The 23903-nt window shown below is 37.9% G+C and overlaps 2 protein-coding genes across 3 annotated transcripts in view; both read left to right on the top strand.

Moving 5' to 3' along the window:
• Positions 1 to 4390: 4390 nt before the first annotated feature.
• Positions 4391 to 8829, top strand: Zwilch (zwilch kinetochore protein). Its single transcript, XM_073963979.1, has 6 exons — positions 4391 to 4676; positions 4733 to 5460; positions 7410 to 7576; positions 7648 to 7721; positions 7780 to 7976; positions 8035 to 8829. The coding sequence occupies exons 1-6, from the start codon at positions 4437 to 4439 to the stop codon at positions 8633 to 8635; spliced, it is 2007 nt and encodes a 668-aa protein (XP_073820080.1). The 5' UTR covers positions 4391 to 4436; the 3' UTR covers positions 8636 to 8829.
• Positions 8830 to 17884: 9055 nt separating this feature from the next.
• chp (leucine rich repeat containing G protein-coupled receptor chaoptin) overlaps positions 17885 to 23903 on the top strand; it is a 68918-nt gene continuing 62899 nt past the window's right edge. The window contains exon 1 of one of the 2 annotated variants that reach the window (XM_073959981.1): positions 17885 to 18282. In XM_073959981.1, the coding sequence (XP_073816082.1) occupies positions 18280 to 18282 (3 nt within the window). In that variant the 5' untranslated portion in view covers positions 17885 to 18279. The remainder of the gene's footprint in view (positions 18283 to 23903) is intronic. The other variant, XM_073959982.1, reaches the window with a different exon arrangement.

Here is a 23903-nt window from a genome sequence, read left to right as displayed (position 1 = left end):
AAAAATACATAATAACCGCAAACATTTGCAAAAATTTTATAGTTTTATAGTACTGATTTTCCCGTTGCAATACTTTTATTGTCACCCCCAAGTAGTAGTTAATTATTATTTTTGACCGTATTTGTTATAAATCGCAAATAACCTTTGCATATGTTGACGGAATATTGTTGGAAGGACCTATAGCAAGAGATTTGCACAAAAAACCGTATAGTTTTTACATATTTTGTTGCCATAAACGAACAATTAATATGAAATTTTCTACAATTTTGGTTTTTGCAATACATTTCTTGCCTAACTGTATGTCCGAAATGAAGCAGGAAAGCAAGCAAGGCCTTAAGTCTTATGCCAGACTATGAAAATTTTCAATAACATGAAAATGAGTTTATAGGCAAGAGGTGTGAAGGGGGTGAAACTCTGTACACAAGGTTCTGTAATCTGAAATTATTCTTTGTGTTTATATTCGTAAAGGCCTGCGTACATAAGCCGCTCTGCCTGATTGCCTTGCTTTCCTGCTTCATTTCTGACGTAATAAAAATAATAGAATAAAGACGAAATTTTGAACTGGGTTGCCATCAGTTGGAAATTGGGTCGGCCTTCTTTGTTCTTTTATTTTTTATTGAAGCAGCAAAGCAAGGCAATCAGGCAAAGCAGCTTATGTACGCAGGCCTTAACACTCAAACCAATGCAAAGCAATGAAAATATCAAAATTTTCAAATGATTTCAAATATGTGTGTGAACGTCAATGAAAATTTGGAAGAAAATGGAAAAACGTTTTCAATGATAATTTTCATAGTCTGACATAAGACTAAGTTCCATATGTTTTTGTAATACGGGATAGCTATGCAGGTACATCTACCATCTGCAGGGTGACATTTCTCAGTGATTTTCATACCTGGCCTACATCTACTTCATTGTACCATGGTCTGTTCCTTTACTTTTGAAAATGGTAAAACTGCTCTCATATGAATTGTATGGTGTCAGAAGTAAAGGAACGCTTTTCGAGTAAAAAAGTGGTTAAACTTGAAGATTCTTGCACGTAAAGGAACAGAGCTTCTAATACTAAGTTTACATTTAAGAAATCCACTCGATTTCAACTGTCGATTCCATTGCTCAAACGTCAAATAAAATCCAATCGATTTCAGATGAGTTTTCTTTTGACGTATACACAAAGGAATTGACATATGAAATCGAGTGGATTTCGTAAATGTAAACATATGGTCTGTTCCAGTACTGCAACAATCTTCTAATTTTTAATATTTTTTTCGATAACATAAAGGAAAAAATGTTATCGTAGTACAAAATAGTAGCCTCTTGCAGGTTCTGGAACAGAGCAATAGTATAACTCTGCATTGCACTACTTCCAAACTTTTTTGCTGGGTCGATTTAAGAATTCCTAACCCTGCGTTTACACATGACAGGACAGCTGAGTACATGTATTGATTGTCAAATACCCTAGACAGACGGCAGCGTTAATTTGCATTAACTGCCTTAATTCAAATTAATTCGTGTATTATCCACATTCTTAATGAACAAAATCAAAGGAAATTAAAACTGAATTTAGGTATTTCAATATGGCAATGCTGTAAAAGAGAGCCCATATTATGTAGGAGAGAGAGCATATTCATGCTCTGAGACACAATTTGCATTGAAAATCAATTGTCTTTTGTCAAATTTCCATGTTTAAGAAAATAAAAAAGGAAAACAAATCAGAAATTTTCGCGTTTCTCTCAAATAAGTAGTGGTCTCTCTCTCTTTTTAAAATTTTTATTTTCACAACAATTCTCATTACCCACCATACCAATTCTATAGAAAATTATATCTTCTACAAATGTTTTTTAAAATTTTGCAATATTTTTATAATATTGAAAAGTCTCAAAAATATTGCGAATAAATTAAATTTATTTTTGCATTATCGTGGTGAAAAATTCAATGGTAGAAAGTATATTTGTTTCGCATATTTTGGAGAACTTTTGTAAAACTTTATGAAATGGTCTGCTGGGTACAAACAAACAACACAAACAGCTGTCACAAACTATCGTCTGTCAGGGTAAAAAGTTAATTCAAATTAATGAATTTTTAATGCAAATTAACTCCGCCGTCTGTCTAGGGTAAAAAACCCAAAACTTGCCTGTATGACGTAGGCGTCCAGCCAACTGCAAAAACAGTTGTAAAATTATGAATGAAAATCGTCGATTTCTTTTCGTTTTTCGTTCACATATTTTGTTGTTGTTCATATTCATTTATTTTCAACACAATTCAATTATCGTTTCATTTCTTTTTTACAAAAACGTCAAAAATTTGTTAAATGATGGACAGCTGGGAGACAAACGACAAATGTATGTATGTGTTAGTGAATCAGAGTTGTATTTGCAGTCTGTCTTGTGTAAATGCCTAGTAATGCCCGTAATTTCCACGCGTAGTTATCTATGAGTTCATAGATATCCCCCGTGTAAGCAAAATTTCATAATTTCAATCCATAGGTAAAGTTACCGGGTCGAAAACGGCCGTGTTACTTACACCAAGGATTTTGCCTGGTTGATCGTTGCCAATGTGTTAAAAATTGTAAAACACTTATATGTGGCAATGTTTTTACGAAATCATGAATGAAAATCACCAATGTTACCACATGTTTTCAAAATGTACACGCCTCGGTAAATGGCACGTAGAAATTACCAAACGCGTAGGTAAAGATAACTAATAGGTAGCTACCTACCCGGTTACCTAGGGCTAGAAATTACGGGCATAAGAGTTTCAATGAAACCTCTCTAGTGTGACCTTCGACCTACTATATTCCTAAAAAATCACAGACTTTATATGAATGTAATCATGATCCAAATAGAAGGTCATCCAATAAGACAAGCTGATACCTCCGTTTCCTGTCAAAATATATAGTCGTAGTTTGAAATTGAACAACAAAAAAAAATATAGTTACCCATAGCAAATTATCAAAACAAATTTTGGCTATTTCAACCCAATGTTTAAATTCTTTTGAAATATCGCGAATAAAACATTTTCCCACAATTATTTTTGTGTTTTGTGGCGTTTATTGTTGTGTGATATAAAAGAAACCAAAAATAAGTACACATTTTTAATAATAACAAAATCAAAACGACATAATTTTTATTGGCAGCAACAACAACTTTTGACAACATATGAAGGTGCAGAGTTGTATTTTTGGTGAATTTGCCGATTGGATGACCTTCTTTATTGGGCCATGAATGTAATCCTGCGTTTATACATGACAGGGTAGTTGAGTTCATGTATTGATTGTCAAAAACCGAAAACTTGCATGTGTGACGAGGGCGTCCAGACAACTGCAAAAAAAAATCGTAAAAGTTATGAATGAAAATTGTCGATTTCTTTTTGTTTTCCTTTTACATAAGCTTTGTTCCTTTACTTTTTTAATGGTAAGAGTGGTAAAAGAGAAAAGTGTCAAAATTGCTCTCTCATGAACATTTTTTACCAGAAAAGTAAAGGAACGGAAAAATGGTAGATCCGGCAGCAATGTCAGAAAAAACATAAAAAAATCAATTTTCGTCTTTTATTTCACAGTTTTTAATTTAGTGTTGTCAGTGTTCGACTTTTTCTTCGGATTTTCGTCCATTTTGTGAAATAATCGTCAAACAAAAGTCGAAAATCAGTTCTGTCATTTTCTACCTGCAGAAATTTTGCTGGTAGCCTGTGGTAGAAGAGAAAGCCGTTTTCGCATTCTCTCCCCTCTCACTCTCTTAAAAATTGCTTCCAGTTTTGCCACTTTTCGGGGTTAAGGAACGCTTTGCAGGTTAAAAATGGTAACAAATGGTTAAAATGGTAACCTCAGGTAAGTAAAGGAACACAGCTATATTTTGTTTTCAGCACATTTCAATTATTATCTCACTGTCTGTGAAAATATGATGGACAGCTGGGAGACAGCCGACAAATGTATGTATGTGTTAGTAAATCAAAGTTGTATTTGAAGACAAATTGTCTGGTGTAAACGCCTAGTAACATTAGGTCTGTACGATAACTTAAAAGTTTGTATTTGCAAGTTCTTGTAACTATCGAACATTACAAATACTTTTTACTTGCGAAGTTACTCAACAGTCCTATTTGTGATTAAACATTTATATCGCACATTTAAATTTTTCATCAAAAGTCGAAAACAACAAAAAGTCGATTTTTTTGAATTTCTTGGGTGTTAATCCTATTGCTTGGAAATACTTAGGCCAATTGAAGCTTCATAAACATGGAATGGCAGATAACAGATAATACTATAGTAAAATGCAAACAACCCCACAAAAATTTGCGAAAATGTCCCAGTTTTACGTCAATATTTGCACCAATTTTTTGTGACGTTTAAACGAGCAGTGGCTTTATGTGGGTTAACTACTAAATCGACATGGCGACATCTGGCGCTATTTTAGAGAAATAATAAAAACACTCAATGTGGCAACTCCATGCTTTTGGCGAAAAAGAGCAAGAATTATAAATTTAAAAAACTTCAAACGCCGCGTACCGAATCATTAGAACTTTGCGAAAAAATGATTTCAACTTCAAATTTGGCTAATATTTACGCAACACTATTAAGAAAATATGATAACAATTACATGATTACATATGCTGCTAGTCCTTCATATATAAACAATGTCATTGGGCCACATGAGAATGCTGGAAAGATTGTCCTGTTTTATATTGAGGTAATAAGTCATAGTTTGTTCAATTGCATATATTTTACACAAACAACATTTTACAGGATCGTTCCAAATCTAAACCCATAAATTTTATGTCTCCATCAAAATTGAAAATTGGGAAATCACCAGATGATTTGGATTTGACTGGGAGTCCTTTGAAGGATGATTGTGAAGTTGATGCAATTGCCGATATGTCCATAGACCTCAATTTGATTACAACAAATCCTTGGAAACTAGAAGAAGAATACCATAAAGGGATACCAGTCGAGAAGGCAAGGTCTATTATATGTTGCCCGGATTTTCAACGTGGTCCAGGTGTTAAAGATGCTCAGGGTTCAGTTTGGTTTCTTTGTTCCGGAACAGATGCTGCAAAAACTTTACTCTTGCAATATGAATTTGCACCACAGCAGGCTATACGTGGTATCATTTCTTATATGGGTGTTGTTCCCGCATACAATGTTACAACACAAAGTTTATTACAGCAACATTTTGCCTTAATTGGTGGCAAAGGATCTACCGTAAAGACCCATATTGAAAATACCTATCATGTAAAATCGAATATCTCGCTGAAATGTTCATGGTCGACAGCTTCTTTGGTACCATCACTGATTGATTTAAATACATGTGAAGTAACATTAACACAAACATATCGTTTAAGTGAATCGTCTTCGTCGACAGAGATCTTCATTAATCAGTTGAGAATTTTGGCAACAATACGTGATGATATTTTGTCATATAAACTAGCGGAAAGTGCTGATATTTCAAAGGAACCCATCTACAGATGTGGAATGTAAGTATATTTTTTTGTAGTAACATATTGAATGTATATTTTGAAGTTGTAATAATAGGTAATAATAGGTGGGTGCCAACGTGGTCCAATGGTATGCACACCCGCCTTGCACACGATTCCCCGGCCAGGCAACATCAAATATTTTTCAGCGGTGGCAAAATACCCCTCAGTAATGTTGGCGACATTTCCTGAGAATTTCAGCCATGTAAAACTTCTCTACAAAGTGGTGTCTAAAGACACGCCGTTCGGAATAGGCGATAAAAGTAGGTCCCATATCATGTAGCTTAATATGAATCTAGGTGCACTCATTGATATGACAGAAGTCTCCCTTGTCCCATCTGGGACGTTGTGGAACAATTATATTATTATAATAATACGACAGTTTTAAGTAACTATCGACATAGAACCACCAAGGACTGCCACCCTGCGTAACATTTACTTAGAGAAGTATGTAACAATGGAATTTTGATTTTTTCACTAATTCCGAATAGATTTGAACTGTTTATTGAATTTTTCCAGCCTTCAGGGAGTTCTTTCCTGGTGAAGTAAAAACTGATCAGCATATTAGGTCTGTCTGGTTACTCTAAAATTTGTACAAATTGTTACAGAAAGTTGTCTGTTTGCACACACACTTTGTTTACAGTTCTTCATTGAAAACTTTCAAGCATGGTATATCCACTAAATCCGCTGTTCACCGTCAATCCCACGGCAGCGGGTTCTTTCGTACCGGATTGACCCGAAACCATAGTGTGTGGCAACCAACCCAGCATACAGCTTCTAAATAGGTTTCTATGTTGCTACAACAACAACATCTGTTCGCCACTTGGACGGGTAAAATGATGCTCCCCTAAACATATTGGTTGATGGCACCCTGATTCCGACCACAAACTCCCCCAAGATATTGGGGTTAAAGGTCGATAGCATGTTTAACTCGTCCGTTCCACGGATCAAAAGCAGGAATAAAGTCTCTGGCCGACAGAAGAAAGAAACCTTGTTGAACTTTGTGTTGCATCAGTATAACAAAATGTCGATGCAGTTCCTGCTTGGGTGTTACCGCCAAGACACGTCAGGAGAGATCTTCATGATATGGACACAGAGAGAGATTCAAACTGCGAGACTTGAATAGCATTCACACTGATGGTTTTCCGCAGGCTGTACAGTGTGTATGCCGCATTCGGAGACCGCCACCACCCATCCATTGCAGCAGAAGAACGCCAACTGTCAAGGTAAATACGAGTGGTTTTAACGGACGATGCAGCCACTTCAGTTCGTATTGCTCTCGAATTTATGCCACGATACCAACATATACCCGCAATGCGGATTGGGACCACACACACTATATGGCCGCAACAAGTCCAGTTTGCAAAATTTTGAGTCTGATTACAGGAGAACCTGAACCAGAAACTAAAATAATAGCATAAACAACATCTGTAGCGCAACGTTAAAACTTTTTTCATAAAAATTTATTCATACCCTAGTTTCATTCTCAGCGGAGGCAGAAAACCCGCCAGCATAATATTTACATTTCTATTCATGTAAAACTTCTTTGAACACGCCGTTAGCATTCGGCAACAAAAATCAGGTCCCGTGTTATTAAGCTATATATAGAAACGGGCTGCTCTCATAAGAGATGTTCGTGTGAAATACAAGATGTGGAAATGGTCGCACTGGATTTTAATGGTGACAAAATTTGAACTTAAAAATAGTGGCCATATTTGTTGTCAAAATTATTACTTCATTCCTTGTGCTATTAGGGCCTGTTTCTCTAAGACGATTCGAATACAAATTCGTTCGAACTACTACCAAACTCCTGTTGTTGTAGGAAATTTTTGTTTGAAAATCAAATATTTTTCAAAAAACAGAAGTTTTGTAGTAGTTCGAACGAATTTGTGTTCGTATCGTCTTAGTGAATCAGGCCATTAATTTACCAACTCCATTTTCCATTTCAGTGGCATTGAGATGGGAGAATTACGTGAAAATATCAACAAGGTTATGACAGAAATATCCGAAATCGATTCTAATAGTGGTGCAGAACGTGATATTGAAGATGTTATACAAAGTGCCAAAACTAGGCGGTTGTCTGATTTAACCGACAAGCTGTGGGATATTTTGAAAAGTAAGTAAATCCCACAAGTAGAGTATCAGTTGTTCCTTATTTAATTTCTCTACAATTTTCTCAATTTATAGGATGCTCTTCTTACAAAGATTTAAAAATGGCCTTCAATATACTGTTTCAATGTGCTGCCCGCTGTAATATTGTGGTATGTTAGTATAAATATTTTGAAATTACGACATTTCTATACGATTCATTATTTCCAGAACACTCCAACAAACAAGAACCGCTTGGCTGAAATTATTACAGAAGTTGCTAATCGTCGTTTGGCCATACCATGTCTATCTGGTTCCGAACCTTTGGAGTTGTTGTTGGAAATTGGCTTGGAAAAACTATACAAAGATTATGAGTATATTTTTGTGGAAAGTAAAATATGCAGTGCAAATGATTTGAAAAACAAGGGGTAACGTATTTTAAATCTACATTTTTTTGTTAATTTTTTAATAATGCAATTTTTATAGAGTTGCCCAAGAGAATAAGGAAAACTCTACTGCAGTGCCGAATGTAAGAAAATCATTACGCAACGCTGTACTGCAGGACACTGCGGCTATGCGTAAAACACTGCTGCACAACGATGTTAAAAGTAGTCTGAATAATATTAAAAATGATGTTGTTGGTTTCAAGAATAGCAACTTTGATGAACATGAAACAGCTAAGACCCTCTCAAAGTTACTACAAATCCACTGTACTTTGGAGCATTTGCTAATGATTCACATCCACTTAAATATTAGCAGTGTCTACTATGAAGTGTGTGATCAACTTTTACGTAAACCACCACGAATAATTGATTCAATAAGTGATTCCCTGGTAGATGAAATGGAAATTCAGTTGTCGGCACATTATATACGCGAACACTTGGAGGGTAAAGATCCTCATTCACGTCGGATTACGATGAAATCGAAAAATAAATTACGTGAAGTAAAATCTACATTCTATTTTAACATGGAGAATATTTTCCCTCCCAATATTTCAGAGTGTTTTGGTGCTGAAGATAAGGAGTATAGTAAAGAGAATGTCTATTATAGTTGGTTATATCGTAAAATCACAACAATTAAAACTTAATTTATTATTTATTTTTTCTTTGGCATGCGTGTTTAACTTTTTGTGTAATGTTATAGATTCCAAGTTTTTTATTGTAATTGTATTTAAAAATCATATTTTTTTCGAACAAATGTGGCAAAATTTGAATTATCTTTTTATCATATATGTATTAGATTATAAACTAAAATTATTAAATACAAAATTTTATAAACCTATTGACATTGTTTTTCCTAATATCTGTTAAAGTGACTTTTCGAGTCAACAATTAACTTCTAACCTAGTTATAATTACATACATTTTTCTTTACTTCGAGTTTTAAAAGGTGTTAGATTTATCTATATTCGGTGAGGTTGTTACATCACAATTCCTTCCTCTAATATGTAAATTCAAAATAATGAATGGGGAAATTGTGACCGAACCAAAGGTTATACACACGATGACATTTGCTCCAGCAGCCTGTAGTGACCCATACATGGAATTTAAAGACACTCTTCGGATTGCATTTTTGTCAGTCTAAAGATGGAATAAAAATGCAAGCCATTGCGAAATATCCCAGAATAAATAAAATGCATTTATTATTTGTGTTTCAGTTCCCCCATCTAAAAATCTTTCCATGGATGAAAATATTAATAACAAAAACAAAACAAAAACCCAAACCCCTTTGATAACGACCCCTGCTATGACTACGGACACTGCTGCACCTAGTGCAATTAACCTAAATTTGGGCGGGGACGACTGTTCCACACCGACCCTGGACAGAGTTAGCGACTCAATAAACTCGCAGAGCAGGGAATTGCTCAATCTCCTGAGGGAAAGTGCGTCCCTTCACCTGAGTCGGGAAAGTTCTCCCATAAGCAACTGGGAGGACATCCCCCTGTCTGATGATGAGATGGATACTACAGTCATCCCATCTTAGAAGGACAGGGAGATGTCCCCCTCGGTTGCTTCTGGGAGCTCAAAACCGGATGGGAAGGGAGTAACTCCGTCAGGGGATGTTACGTCGGTCGCGACCGATAGACCTACTCTTCCCAGGCAGGACGCCTTAGTGATCAACCAATTGTTTTTGTTTTTTTTTTTTTTTGTAGGGATCTCTAAAGCAACTACTTATAAATTGTATCCAACGTAGTACATTTTTCATAACTCCGTGTGGACTAGATCGACGGATGTTGTGAAATCATAACTCCACATGCACAACTTCCAAATTTTTTTTCTGGGCATCTTTTTCTATGAATTCACTTATGAATTTTGCAAGAGAGCGCGCTGCTAGGATGCACTCAATTTTGCTTCCACAGCACACAGCTAGGATGCACTCCATTTTCGATCCAAATCACGGATTTTAATGTGATGCTTTGGATTGAATTTAAATGCAGTCTAAAGATGCTATAAAAATGCAAGCCATTGCATAGGTATATGTGTATGCCTAGAAGGAACTATGGGTCCATCTCGTTTCCTTTTATATGTTACATACAAATGCACAGATGTAATACCCCTTACCACAATGTGGTGTATGGTATTAACACTGTTACAATAACAACAACAACAAAAGTTCAGAATTTTCGCTTAAGTGCAATTCAAAAGCTGTTCAAGGATAGTTTTACAATTTTCATGGAGGGTGATGCTGATTATAACGATATACATATTTTTTAAGTCTATGCTATGACCCAAAAGCTCAAAAAATCTACTCTAGAGAGGAATGACTCCCAAAATTAGATCCAGTTCAAGATGGACTATGGTTTGTGATCTTTTTAATAGCGTAGTCATTGTAATCATGAACGCTTCTTGTGGGCACTAAAATTACCTGATATTTAGGGTAATTTCTTTGCACAGTAGCAGGCTGAGGTTACATATGTATGTATCTGTTGGCAAAGCTGACTGATACTTTTTTTTACTTGTTTTAATAACTCAAACGTTGAGGTCATTAGAATTTGAAATTTTTTCATATTTCTCTATTACCTATTCAGGTTTTTAATCATATTACACATGTCACTCATTACTCATAAAAACCAGAGGCACATGCCCAACATTCATTAGTCATCGAATTATTTTAAATATTTTCAAAATTAAATTACCTATATCAACTAATTCTAAAATTAACCCTGTGTAGCTTAAAAAAATATTTTTTTTTATTTAATTTACAAATCTACATGAAATGCGTGGAGGATAACTAACTATGTACATACACACATACCTTTTTTTCACCTTCTTTATAGCCCTGTGAAAGAGCCAATGTTGGAAAAACCTCGATGTCTGGCCAATTGCCTTCACAGGTTTCTTTTCACTTCTCATTTACCTAGCTATTTAAATATATGTACAAGTGAAAAATGTTTGTCTAGACGAAAAACCACTAAATTAAAGACGTTTCTCTAAAAGGTTAGCCATAACAAAATGAAAACATTATTATAAGTCTTCGTTGTTTGTAAATATTAACAATGGTTTTATTTGGCTGATATTAAATAGGGTCTTATTCATGCTAAATACAATTGGAACATGTTAGGTCTTGGAATAAAGAAATACATATGTATGAACATATGTAGTTACATGATTTAAATTGTTCCTTGTCCAAAGGCTAAGGACAAGGCTAGAGTTAATACATACCAAAGGCCGTGAGGGGTTTCGGTTGTGATTGAATTTTCAATTTTCCTTTGTAGAAACGCAATTTGAATTTCCGCACAGAAGGCTTATTTAGAATAGCTTAGATTGTTAGGATTTTAAAACATCAGATTCCAGAGAGCATGAGCATTAAGAGGGTTCTTCACACAGCTGACACTCCTCAGCTGCGACAGATGCGGGATGTTCTCCGAGGACCGCATTCACACGATAGTTGTTTATGGTTCTTAAATCGAGTTCCATACTAGAGTAATTTTATGAAATTGGATTGAGATTCCATCAAGGCCCAATGCTTTGGATGACATAGCGTCATGGTGTTGGTTCCTCCTCGGCAGGAAGATATCTCTCTTCGCCTTGCTACTTCAGGTGTGCTCGACAAACTGTCGACTGAAATAACTTGCGCACCTGTTTGAATCAGTCAGCGTAAAGTCTTCCAGGTGACACGATTGTTGTAGTAACAGTGTTTATTATTGTATGTTTGTGTGTTCGTTATTCTGCTCAATATGGCTCTGGGTCTATCTTCAGTTCCAGGAAAGTGTCTGTGTCGATGGGATGTAGGTTAGTTTAGGTTTGGGGATGTGTAGCCAACATATTGACTACGTCACTCGGAGACCTTTCGGTCCATTGTGATCATCCATAAATCAGAAAAAGAAGTTCAGAAGTACCTGAAAAGACGAAAAAGAGAAACAAAAGAAAAATAGGGTGGGATTGGGAAAGTAATAATAAATGGATTATTAAAGATGAAAATGTAATAGAGAAAAGAGGATGGTTTATTTGGTGATGGTTAGAAAACTGCCAGAGAAGTAGTTACGCTTATGGGTCGCGCCGTCCCAGCCAATTCAAATTTTTGATGATGTTATTGATGATTGTTGGTTCCATGTTTGAGTAGAAGGTTAAGCTTGGAGGAAAGCATACTCCTGTTAATCTGTATCGTTTTCAAGTTAACATCGGGCAGCGACATAAAATATGCTCAATAGTCTCCGTTTCCTCCTCATCTTCACAGAGCCTGCAATAATCCACGCCATCATCCAGCCATTTGCCTATAAAAACTCGGATATTGCAATGGCCGGTAATGACCCCCGCCAATACCTTGATTTCTGATTTGTTTAATTTAAGAGTGAAGTTGTTCTGTTTGTTGATAGAGTCGGCCAAATGGCCCTTGACACGTTGCACCTTGATTCATTATGCCATAGTTCCTTGGCTCGTTCTGATAGAATCAGTGATTTCTAGGCTTATTGATTGGGATCCATGTCTTGCCAATTCATCTGCCTTCTCGTTTCCCATAATGTCACAGTGTCCCGGTACCCAGCAGAGTCGGACAGCGTTTGTGAGGTTCACCGAAGCAGTTCTACACTCAAGAAAGGCCTCAGACTTGATGTTGGAGAATTTGATGGCTTTAAGAGCCGGCTGACTATCAACGAAGATAGTCACAGGTTCAAAGATTTCTGCATCCAGACTTTTTATCAACTCTGCAGCCATTTTGATTGCGAAAATTTCAGATTGGAAAACACTGCAGTCGCTGTTTAACCTGTATGAGTGTTCGAGACAAAGCTTTTCGCAGTAGGCGCCAGCTCCGGTACCTTCTTCCATCTTGGAACCGTCTGTGTAGAAAGCCAGACCGTCCAGAGGAGGGTTACTACGGATCCAGTCATCTCTACTAGGGATACCGACCTCAATATCTTCAAATCTTTGGACTGGTGATAAATAGTTGCCGAATTTCGACCTGCTGATTTAAGCCAAGGTTTGGTCCTAGCTCCCGAAGAATGCATGCATGTCCATAGGTGCTGTCACGCCAGCGATTCAATTCATGTAGCCTTAGGGCACTACGTGCTGCTTGGCCTTTGATGCTGAGTCTCATGGGCAAGAGATTCAACATCGCATTTAGAGCTGCTTGCGGTGTACTTCTAGAAGCTCCAGTTATCAGGATCGAGGCTGCCCTCTGCACCTTGTCTATGTTGCCGGAGTTCGATTTTTGTCGAAGCGCGTGCCACCGTAGGATAAGATGGGTCTCACAACAGTATTATACAGCCAGTGTATAATAGCTGAATTTAATCCCCAATTTTTCGTCCGTTCCTCCACGTTCCTCTTCCATCTCAATTGTGAATCCAGGATTGTGCCTAGGTATTTGGCCTCAGGAGATAGATGCAATTGCACTCCATCCAATGTTGGTGGCACGAAGTCGCCGAGCTTACGCTTTCTGGTGAACAATACCAGTTCTGTTTTCGTTGAATTTACACCAAGGCCATTTGCGGTGGCCCAACGGGACAGCTTTGATAAGGCTCTTTGCATAAGCTCCGAGATTGTGGACAAGAATTTGCCAGTTATCAATATAACCACATCATCCGCGTATGCGACAACCTTGGTGAGAGTACACCTCCCTGGGGGTACCTCTAGTTACTGTTTTCCTTATCGTCAACTCGTACTGGAATTAATGGTCCTGCTCTCCAGCATCCTATTTATCTAGCATATCAGGGTTTCCAGGGTGTTGACCGCTCTAAGCGAGAGATAAATGGACTCAAGTTTTACGTTGTTGAAAGCTCCTTCTATATCCAGGAAAGCTGCCAAGGTAAAGATTGAATTCTCCATGTTTCTCTCAATAAAACCCACGACCTCATGAAGAGCAGTTTCCACAGATTTACCTTTGATGTAAGCATGCTGCGAGTTACCCAGCAAGGCAGTGTCTGCAAAGCTCATAATCTCCAGATCGATCAGTCGTTCGAGTGTCTTGAGGAGAAAGGAGGATAAGCTTATAGGTCTGTAGTCTTTCGGTGCAGAGTGACTGGCTTTCCCTGTTTTAGGGATGTAGGTTACCTTTACCTCTTCCTACCTTTACCTCTTGCAAGAAAGAATTAAACAGGCCCTGAAGATCTCCTCCAGAATTAGATATATCTGCTGTGCGGCAAATTGAAATATCGCCGGAATTATTCCATCTGGACCAGGTGACTTATAGGGTTTGAATGTACTAACTGCCCACTTTATCTTATTTCTGCTTACAACCTTATCGATAAGACTCTCGTCCACTGACTCTTGGACTTGGAAGTTGTCACATTCAGCGTGAAGGTTACTGGCGTCCCTGCAGTCAGGGAAGTGGGTCTCAGCTAGAAGGTTTAGAGTCTCAAGACCTGAGTCTGTCCACGTGTTTTTTGATACTGCCAATGGATTTGGGGTCCTTGGAGAGTATCTTGCGGAACCTGGCAGCGTCGTTTACTCCTTCTACAGACTCACAGAAACAAACTCATGACTTATTTTTGGCGCGCTTGATTTCACTCTTGTATTTGTTGAAACTCGCTTTTTACGATTCCCAGTCACTGTCAAGTTTAGACGTATCGCCCTGTTATACAGCTTTTTGGTGTTTTTCCGCAGTTCGCCAAGATCCTTGTTCCACCACACCGGTTGGAATTTCTTCCCAGGATAAGTTGATGGACAGGCATCCTTATGGCAGCGAAGAAGGGTTTCTGTTAGGTTGGACACTTTACTGTTAACCTCAGCAACTGTTATTATCCTTCCAGTGAGTGTCACTTGATGGTTCGTAAGATCAGTGAACCTGCCCCAGTCCGTCCTTCTCGGGTTCCTCTAAGGATTTTGGAGGGCTCCGTCGCAAGAGATTGCGAAGTATATCCTCATATGATCCGAAAAGGAGCATTTGTTGGATACTCTCCAGTTCTTGACGACAGAATCATCTCAAATTTCAGTTATCCCTCACGAACCTTGAGGTACTCCTTTCCTGAGGAGTCTACGGTCATCTTTACGTCCATCCCCCATTTTCCTTACAAGGGGTTAGACTTATGACAGTCCAGTCCTTTGTAAGGAGACCTGGGTTCTGGAGCTCCAGCATCCTCAGCAGAAGTTCCTTGTCCACGGGGGGTGGGGGAACCCATGCTGGGAATACCTTCCTTGATGGAATCTCCGCTACAGATATCGCGGCGATTTTTGCCCGCTCCCAAAGGTCGTTGAAGCCATTAACGGTATTCTTAATGTACTCCTGACCTTAATTCCCTTTTGAAGGAAGGCACCGCCAAACTGACGGTCACCCTGATTTAACTCCGTGGACACAATGGCTCTACGAAGACGAGTCTCAAAGAGCAACCAGTGAATTTCGCTGATTTTTAGGAGTCCGCCGTGTTGACCGCCTGGGAGATCATCGTCTTCTTTGGCGAAGGCTGTGGGCCTTCTGAAGAGCGAACCCGGTTCACAGTCTTTGGCCGTGAGGACTTGTTCGCCTTCTCAGAAGTCGATGGTGCCATAGACGATCCTCCCGAACAGCTTGCGAGGGTGTCCGAAACCTTTTGTTATTCCGCTTTACCCTCGTCAGGGTAGGATCCGGATTTGGGACAGTCACCTTGCCCAGTTGACTACCCTTACTAGAGATTTTCGGTGTTGGATTATGCCCCTTATCCTTTTCCAGTCCTTTCCGATCTGGGTTCGGCTTCGGAACACCTCTAGGTTCCACCTTACTGCCAGAAGCAGGCTTCACCTCCACTTTTTTGCTTGTCACCGCAGTCTCTTTCGAGTCTTTGGCTGAAGCAGTGACTGGGTATGGGAGGAAGATTTTGTCCACCAAGAGTTCACATCTGGGTGCGTTAGGATAGGTTAGGTTGAAAAGAGGGGTGATGCAGGATCACCATGTCCGTGTGGACATACACTTAAGCCATAAAGTAGACCTGTTGTGCGTTCTAATTTGTGGTCAGGATGAGGTTGTAAACTTTGTGTATGAATTAGTTAAAATTCCTAATTATCCTGATTGACGTTAGTCTAAGATTTCTGTCATATTGACATGGTCTAGTCTAGGTCCACAACTCTTCGACCACATCACCGTCAGTGGACATATCATCATCAGATGTAACCACAGGTTAGATGAGTAGGTTGGAGTTAGATGAGTAGGTTTGGCAGGGTATTCGAAAAGGTATTTTGTCGTGGCAACTGATTCTCAGATAGATGAGGGGTGTATTTCGAGGACTTCATTCACACATTCACACGGACACAGTTGCTAAGGCCATAAGCAAGTATATGGCCTTAGCAACTGTGTCCGTGTAAATGCGATTTAAACCTGCTTTATATGCCTGTTGATCTAGGGGTTCTCTCCTGTATCGTTGGATCTCTTCTTCTAGAGCGCGGATATCCTTCTTGATGTGCCTGGTTGTGTCTGGCCTACCCACCAGAAGGTGTTCGGGATGGCTCTCAGGGCAACACCCGACCAAGTATTGCAACGAAAGCATCCCATTGTGTTGATTTACTGGAAGAATCTTTGCCTCCTCATGTATATGGTCCACTGAAGACATGAGGAGGTACCCTGTTGTTGTTGCTCAGGGCGGCATTCTGACAAGTTTGAATCTTTCCCCATTGCGTATCACATAATCCCGGAGACCAACAAGGTTTTTCATGTGCTCCCGGCTAGGAAGTTGAGGACCTTGTTCCTACTTTTCAGTTTGTCGCAGATAGGTGCGGCATGTGCAGACGACGTGAAAGTAGTGTCGAATATACCCCCTATGGTCATTTCTGAGAACCGAATGCCACAACTCATGATGAGCATTAAAGTCCCCCAAGACCGGACGGCGTTGATCTTCTAAAAGCGGACTAATGTTGGGCCCATGGCACAATTACCCAGGTAGTGGCATCGTAAAATTTTGAATATGTTATGTCAAAACTTTCTTTATGTTATTGGGTAAATTACAACAAAAATAATTTTTTTATAAAGGGATTTGACTTTTCATATACGATCAGCTAGTGTGATACCACTACCTGGTAGTTCTGCCATGGTTGGGCCTATAATCGGGATGTATACGGCAGTTCTATACGATACTGCTACCTCCATACATACCATGAGCTTTTGGGCAATTATCTCATAAAGTCTCCGAAAAAATGGAACTGTCATAAAAGGGGGCGTTAACACTACCTGCTGCAAAAAATTTCACGACGATCCGAGAACAGTGCATTTGTGCCAAAATTTTAAAAATGTTGTTTATGACCTACCCATATTCGAAACTCATCTATGTCTGGAAGAAATATTACGATGTGCAAAGTTTGGTCTAAATCGGGTTCTCCCTTCGAGATTTATCGTGCGCAAAGTTTTAGCGAAAAGTTTTGAAATTTTGTGGGAGAGTTACCCGAAGGAGTGGTTTACCGATATCGTCCATCATCGAACTTGATCTATGTTTGGGCAAAATATTACGAAAGCTAAATTTTGCACCGAATCGGTTGATCCGTTCAAGAGTTATTGTGCGATGCAGCCAGCCGGACAGACAGAAGGGCAGGACTAAATTGACTGCAAATTTTTTGAAACGGATTTCGTCCAGACATACTCGGAGTCTAAAACTATTATTTCGTTGAGCTCGTATGAAAGTGTATTAGCTTTAAGGCTGAGGGTATAAAAACAAATCACTTCAAATTTATTTTAATTTTAAGACTTAAAGGTCCATCACAGATTGTTTTGATTGGAAATCTCTTTTGTAAACAATATTTTACAGGCATGCGTATTCCAAAAAGAGTAGAATAACACCTACTACAATCCGAGGCATGCGCTCTTATCATGCTCTCACCTCATGTCTAGGTTGCTTGAAAGGTTAGTAAACTTTGACGTTAAATCTAAAACGGAAATAACAAATTTGAAATGGAAACACAGCTAAAAATATTTAAGGAAAAAAACTAGTCTAATTTTGTGCACCTAGTTCAATGATATGTGGTACAATCCAATTAGCGAGTAACGGCAAACAAGACATCTTGGTTTATTTGAGTTCAAATTTGTGAATAATTTCCCTCAGAAATACCTTACGTGTGCTAAGGTTCGGACGTGCCTTGGCACAATAGCGGGAAATTTAAAGAACGGTTGGAAAAAATTAAAAAAAAAAATAAAAATAGAAAAGTGTCAATTTGAAATAATTATATCCTGCAAAGGATATAAGTGAACAATTCAAAGGACTTTTCGAAGGACATAAAGGATATACGACAAATGAAATTTTTATTTTCGGTGGAAAAATAAAAAAATAACTAACTAAAAAGTTTTGATACAGATTTTTTATGTATTAGATTTATGTATAGAGTAATAAAATCCAATTAACGAAATGGTGTGTATTTTGAATTATTAAAAAAGAGATAAATATTAATAATAATAATTAAAAAAATGTTAATAAGAGTGAATATAGAACAAAAAGGATAATATAATACGTTATTTACTTATTTCTAAATATGAAAAAAAAAAATTAAAAAAATGTTTTGAATTCATAAAATGCCAAATTTAAACAAGACCACTGCTACATATATAAGTGTCTACATTAGAGTTGGGTAATCTAGTTCCTTGTGCTAGTTGCAAAACGTATGAGTAACATCATGAAATGTAACATGTGATATTAAGTATACGCAATTTGTTCAAAGAAAAAATGTGGGCCAATGGAACTGCGAAGTGAACGAGATAGTTCCTTTGGCACAACTCTAGTCTACATATGAGGATACTACTGATTTTTTATGCAAAACTTCGTAACATTTGTTAAATATATTTACAACTGAACATAACATTTGTGCTAAGAACCTAATACTTGTATGGTTTCTCAATGAGTCCAACATAATACTGTGTCGACCATATACCTATGCATTTGCGAATATTGAAAAATACATGTGCAAATCTGCAAAAGCGATTATATTACCATAGTGAAGCCAAAGGATTTAGAAAATGAGGATTAAGCCTATTAGCGCTGCTGTTTGTGTGACAGTGTGTGTCTGTCTAATCATGCAGTGAAAACATATTTGTTCAAAACTAATTTTTTAAATTGGATTTTCAAAGTGCTCTAAAATGTGGTGGCTATGCATTTGAAAAGAAAATTTTTATTAAAAGGACTGTTGGACTAATTGAAAAAGTTTAATATATAAACAAGTAAAAAAGTATCAGTACCCTCGGCCTGGGACATAATGAAAAGAAGTAAACCCAGTAAAGGTTGTTTTTCCAAAACATTACTGTTGTTATGAGTACTGCAAGAAATATACGAAATAAAGGGTTAAATTTATCTGCAAACTGAAACGCCTAAATCTTTTCTTAATATTTGAACTTTTGTGGGGGAGGTAATGGAAGAAGTGGACCGATATAGTCCATCTTCGAATTTCGCGTTAATTGGGAAGAACGATTACATCTCCCAAACAAGTAAGAACAAAGTTAAAGTCGGCCGGGCCGAACTTTTTATACCCTCCACCACGAGTTGTATTGAAGTAAAAGGGAACAATTAGCTTCCTTTCTTTTATGAAAAAGACTAAATTTGGCATTTTCCGCAATTTCGGTGAAACAATGTGGCTAACCTTCAAAATGCCGAAATTCGGGAGTTACCGTTTCATGGGACTATATCAGAACGTCGATCTATATCTACAAATTTCTGGCGGAGAAGACTAAATACCAAATTTCCGATATTTAGGAAAGATAATGTGGCTAAAACCTTCAAAATACCGACAATCAAGAGGTACGTTTTTATGGGAGATATAGGAAGACGTGGACTTATACTAATAATTCTTTTCTGGAATATTTTATAATACCATGGTAGATTAAATAACAATTTTCAGTCTTTCGGTGGAATTCTGACGTCACAACCTTCAGAATTACGAAAATCGGGAAGTACCGTTCTATGGGGCTATATCGAAACGTGGACCTATAACGACGAATTTCAGTCGGAAAGGTCTTTAACTCCAACGTGGACTAAATAGCGAATTTCAGTCGGAAAAGTCTTTACCTCCAACCACATTTCAGCCATTTCGGTGGGTTGTTCTGGCCACAACCTTCAAAATACCGAAAACGGCAGGTACCGTTCTTATGGGCTATATGAAGACGTGGACCTGTGCCGACAAATTTTTGGGGAAAAGTTTTATATCACCAACGAAGACTAAATACCAAATTTCAGCCATTTCGGAGGAATATTCAGGCCACAACCTTCAAAATACTGAAAATTGGGAGGTACTGTTCTATGGGGGCTATATTAAGGCGTGGACCTGTGTCGAAAAATTTCTAGGGGAAAGTTGTATACTCCCAGTGAAGACTAGAAACCAAATTTCAGCCATTTCGGTGGGTTATTGTGGCCACAACCTTCAAAATACCGAAAATCGGGATGTACCGTTCTATGGGGGTTATATTAAGGCGTGGACCTGTGCCGACTAATTTCTAGGGGAAAGTTATATACTCCCAGCGAAGACTAAATACCAAATTTCACCCATTTCGGGGGATATTAAGGCCAAAACCTTCAAAGTACCGAAAATCGGGAGGTACCGTTCTATGGGAGCTGAAGACGTGGACCTATACCGACAAATGTCTGGTGGAAAGTTTAATACCTCCAACGATAATTAAGTACCGAATTTCAGCCTTTTCGGTGAGATGTTGAGGCTAAATTTCCGTCATTTTGGGGGGATATTGAGGCCAAAACTTTCAAAGTACCGAAATTCGGGAGGTACCGTTCTATGGAGGCTATATAAGGACGTGGACCTATACCGACAAATTTCTGGTGGAAAGTTTAATACCTACAAAGGAAGACTGAATACTAAATTTCACCCATTTCGGATTTATATCCCTAACGAAGTCTAAGTTTCAAATTTCAGCCATTTCGGTGGGGTAATAGAAACTTCAATACCAAATTATAAAGCTCTATCTTAAAAATTGCGAGCTTTAACTTGATTTCAACGGACTGACGGACATTGATATTTCGACTTCGAATTTTATGCTGGTCAAGAATATGTGGGGATTTCTGAGTGAAATCGGACACTTTTTCAAAATGAGGTGTTTTCCTTTATTTTTGCTGTGATGGTGCTGCTCATCAGCAAAATATTTCAGAATATGTATTTTCAGATTTTTTGACTAACGGTTACAGAGATATCGCTCCTTGAAAAACACTGTGCAACATTTTTAAGGTGATCTTGTGCAAACAATTCGAACTGAGGATTTTTTGAAAGTACAGACCCAAACAACAAGAAACCCTAGTTGGGTTTTATTGTGTCAGATCCAGCTCGGATTTTATGGTCCCATCTAAACATGGTTAAATATTGAGTTTTTAAAGAAATTCGGGGATATATCTCTTAAACCAATGCGTATCTTCTTCTGACCTCTGAAGCAAATTTGTAGATAAGGACAAGAATAAAATATTTGGAGAAGTAATGAACTCGAAAAACTACATTTATTGCCTCAAATTTCAAAATATATGCAAAAATTAAAAAAAATTTATACATTTCGCACCGTATCTCCAAAACCGTTAACTTTTTCTGAATATTTTCTTTTGGAAAAATATTCCCTGGAATGTAATACACAACTCTTCAGAACATGTCATTGTTGTAAAATGCCTCTATGCCGTTGTTTTCAGTACATTTTTCAACGACGATTTAATAAAAATGTCAATAAAGTAGTGAAATCCGAAATGCGAGAATAAACTGTTGGTGTGAACTGTGTTTCAAATACGTCTTGTAAAAGATATTTTGCAAAATACCGCTGAAACAACATGAAGTAAGCATTTTAGAGTTTCAGAATGTTCTAAAGAATTATTGAGAACTTTATTTGGAAGATGTTTGCAAAAGGTTACTTGGTTCGACTCCCAATAGTTTAGCCGATAAAAAAAAAAAAAAAACATTGTTCCACAACATCCCATACGGGACAAGGGAGACTTCTCTCATATCAATGAGTGCACCCCGATTCATATTTAGCTCAATGGTATGGGACCTACTGTTTATCGCCGAGTCCGAACGGCGTGTCTTAAGACACCACTTGTGGAGAAGTTTTTCAAGGCTGAAATACTCAGGAAATGTCGCCAACATTACTGAGGGGTATTTTGCCACCGTTGAAAAATGTTTGATGTTGCTTGGCCGGGGAATCGAACCCCCGACCTTCTGCGTGCAAGGCGGGTGTGCATACCATTGCACCACGGTGGCACCCACGGTGGCCGATACTGACCAAATTTTCAGCAATTATGTAAAATTTTCTATAGTCCCGGTCCACACTAGAGTGATTTCATTGAAAAAATTGCATGAAATTATGTGTCTCTAGATCGACCTCCGTAGTAGAGTAAAATCATAAAATTGCTGTAGTGGGGAATTCGATTTAAGAACACCTAATTTCATGAAACTTTTTAATGAAATTAACGTTAGTGTGGACCGGGACATATTTTATAGATTTTGATGCCCTAGGTGGAGTTTTTCTGATGTGCTACAATATTGCTAAAGACAGCAAGGCCGAATTCCTATTCGTTTCTGAGATAAAGGCATGATAAATGCAAAAAAGTGTAGATTTAGCCCGGTTCAGATGAGACCATAAAATCCGAACTGGATCTGAGAGGACAAAACCCTACTAGGGTTTTTGGTAGTCTAAATATGTACTTTCAAAAAATGCATACTAGAAGTTGTTTGCATTTTCAGTGTTGCATAGTGTAATTATCATGCACAGGCACTTTAACTAATAACCGTATGATTTTTTTAAAGCTGTTTGACCATTACGTCATGTAGCATGCACTTGCCACGAAAGAACATTACATCGATGTAAACAGGACCAGAAGAAGCACTTTCTGTAAAAATTTGCAAACGGTTCTCGAACAGCCCTTAACCTGCACTTAAGCAAAAATGGTGAAATTTTGTGTGGGAGGTGCCCGAAGCTTGAACTTGGTTTGCAATTTTACGATGTGCAAATTTTCGTCGGTTAGACTGACTTCCGAAACGTTAGTTGCTTTGTATTCGTGCATGAAGTTAGGGGTTCTTAGATCGAGTTCCCCACTACTGCAATTTCATAAAAATACTCTAGTATGGAACTCGATCTAAGAACCCCTAGTTTCATGACTGTTTGGCGAGAGCTATCTAAAGCAGTGAGTGACATTGGTCCAACTTTACACTTCCTAATATTTCTAATCAAGTTCGAAGATGGACTATATAGGATAACATATCCACTACTAATAGTGTTGAAATTATCACCGAAGGTACTCCTTGTGGTCCTGTTTATAGCGATATAATATTTTTGTTGGGTAAGTGTACACTTCCTAACATAATGGTGGGCAAATAAAATGTCTGGTGAGCCGATATATGTATGTATATCAAAAAGAATGATTTCCAAACATAGATCAAATTTGGGAAGGTCCCCTTAGGAGGACTTCTATTTACACATAACACTTTAGGGGGCCTTATATCTTTAGAGGACCACTTTTGGTGGTCTTCTATCTATAGAATACCACTTTAGGATGGCTTCTACCTATAAAGACCCCTTTACATTGTCTTCTGTTTATAGAGGACCATTTTAGGTGGCCGTCTATGCATAGAAGATGCCTTTAGGTGGTCTTCTATCTATAGAATACCACTTTATGATAGAATACCCCTTTTAGGAGGACTTATATCTTTAGAAGGTCCCGTTGACAGGACTTGTATCAATATTAGGTCCCTTTATGAAGTCTTATATCTGTAGAATATCCTTTAGATTGTTTTCTATCTATAGAGGACCCCTTTAGGTATCTATAGATAACAATTTCATGAGATCTTCTTTATATAGAAGTACACTTTATGAGGTATTTTATTTATAGAAGACCGCTTTTAGAAAGACTCTATACCATGCCCCCTATTTTAACTATAGAGGACCAGTTTATGTGGTATTTTACCTATACAGGAAGGGATTCAACAGTCACTGGTAACAAACATGAAGTCTATCGCCACTTTGTTGGCAGCCATGTCTGTCTTCTGTAGGGAGACCACCCTACCA

This window comes from Musca autumnalis, unplaced genomic scaffold (genome assembly GCF_047663935.1).
Source record: "Musca autumnalis isolate F117 unplaced genomic scaffold, ASM4766393v1 scaffold_1, whole genome shotgun sequence".
Classification (NCBI taxonomy): domain Eukaryota; kingdom Metazoa; phylum Arthropoda; class Insecta; order Diptera; family Muscidae; genus Musca; species Musca autumnalis.
The sequence above is the reverse complement of the archived record's forward strand: the minus strand, read 5'-3'. Positions and strand labels throughout refer to the sequence as shown.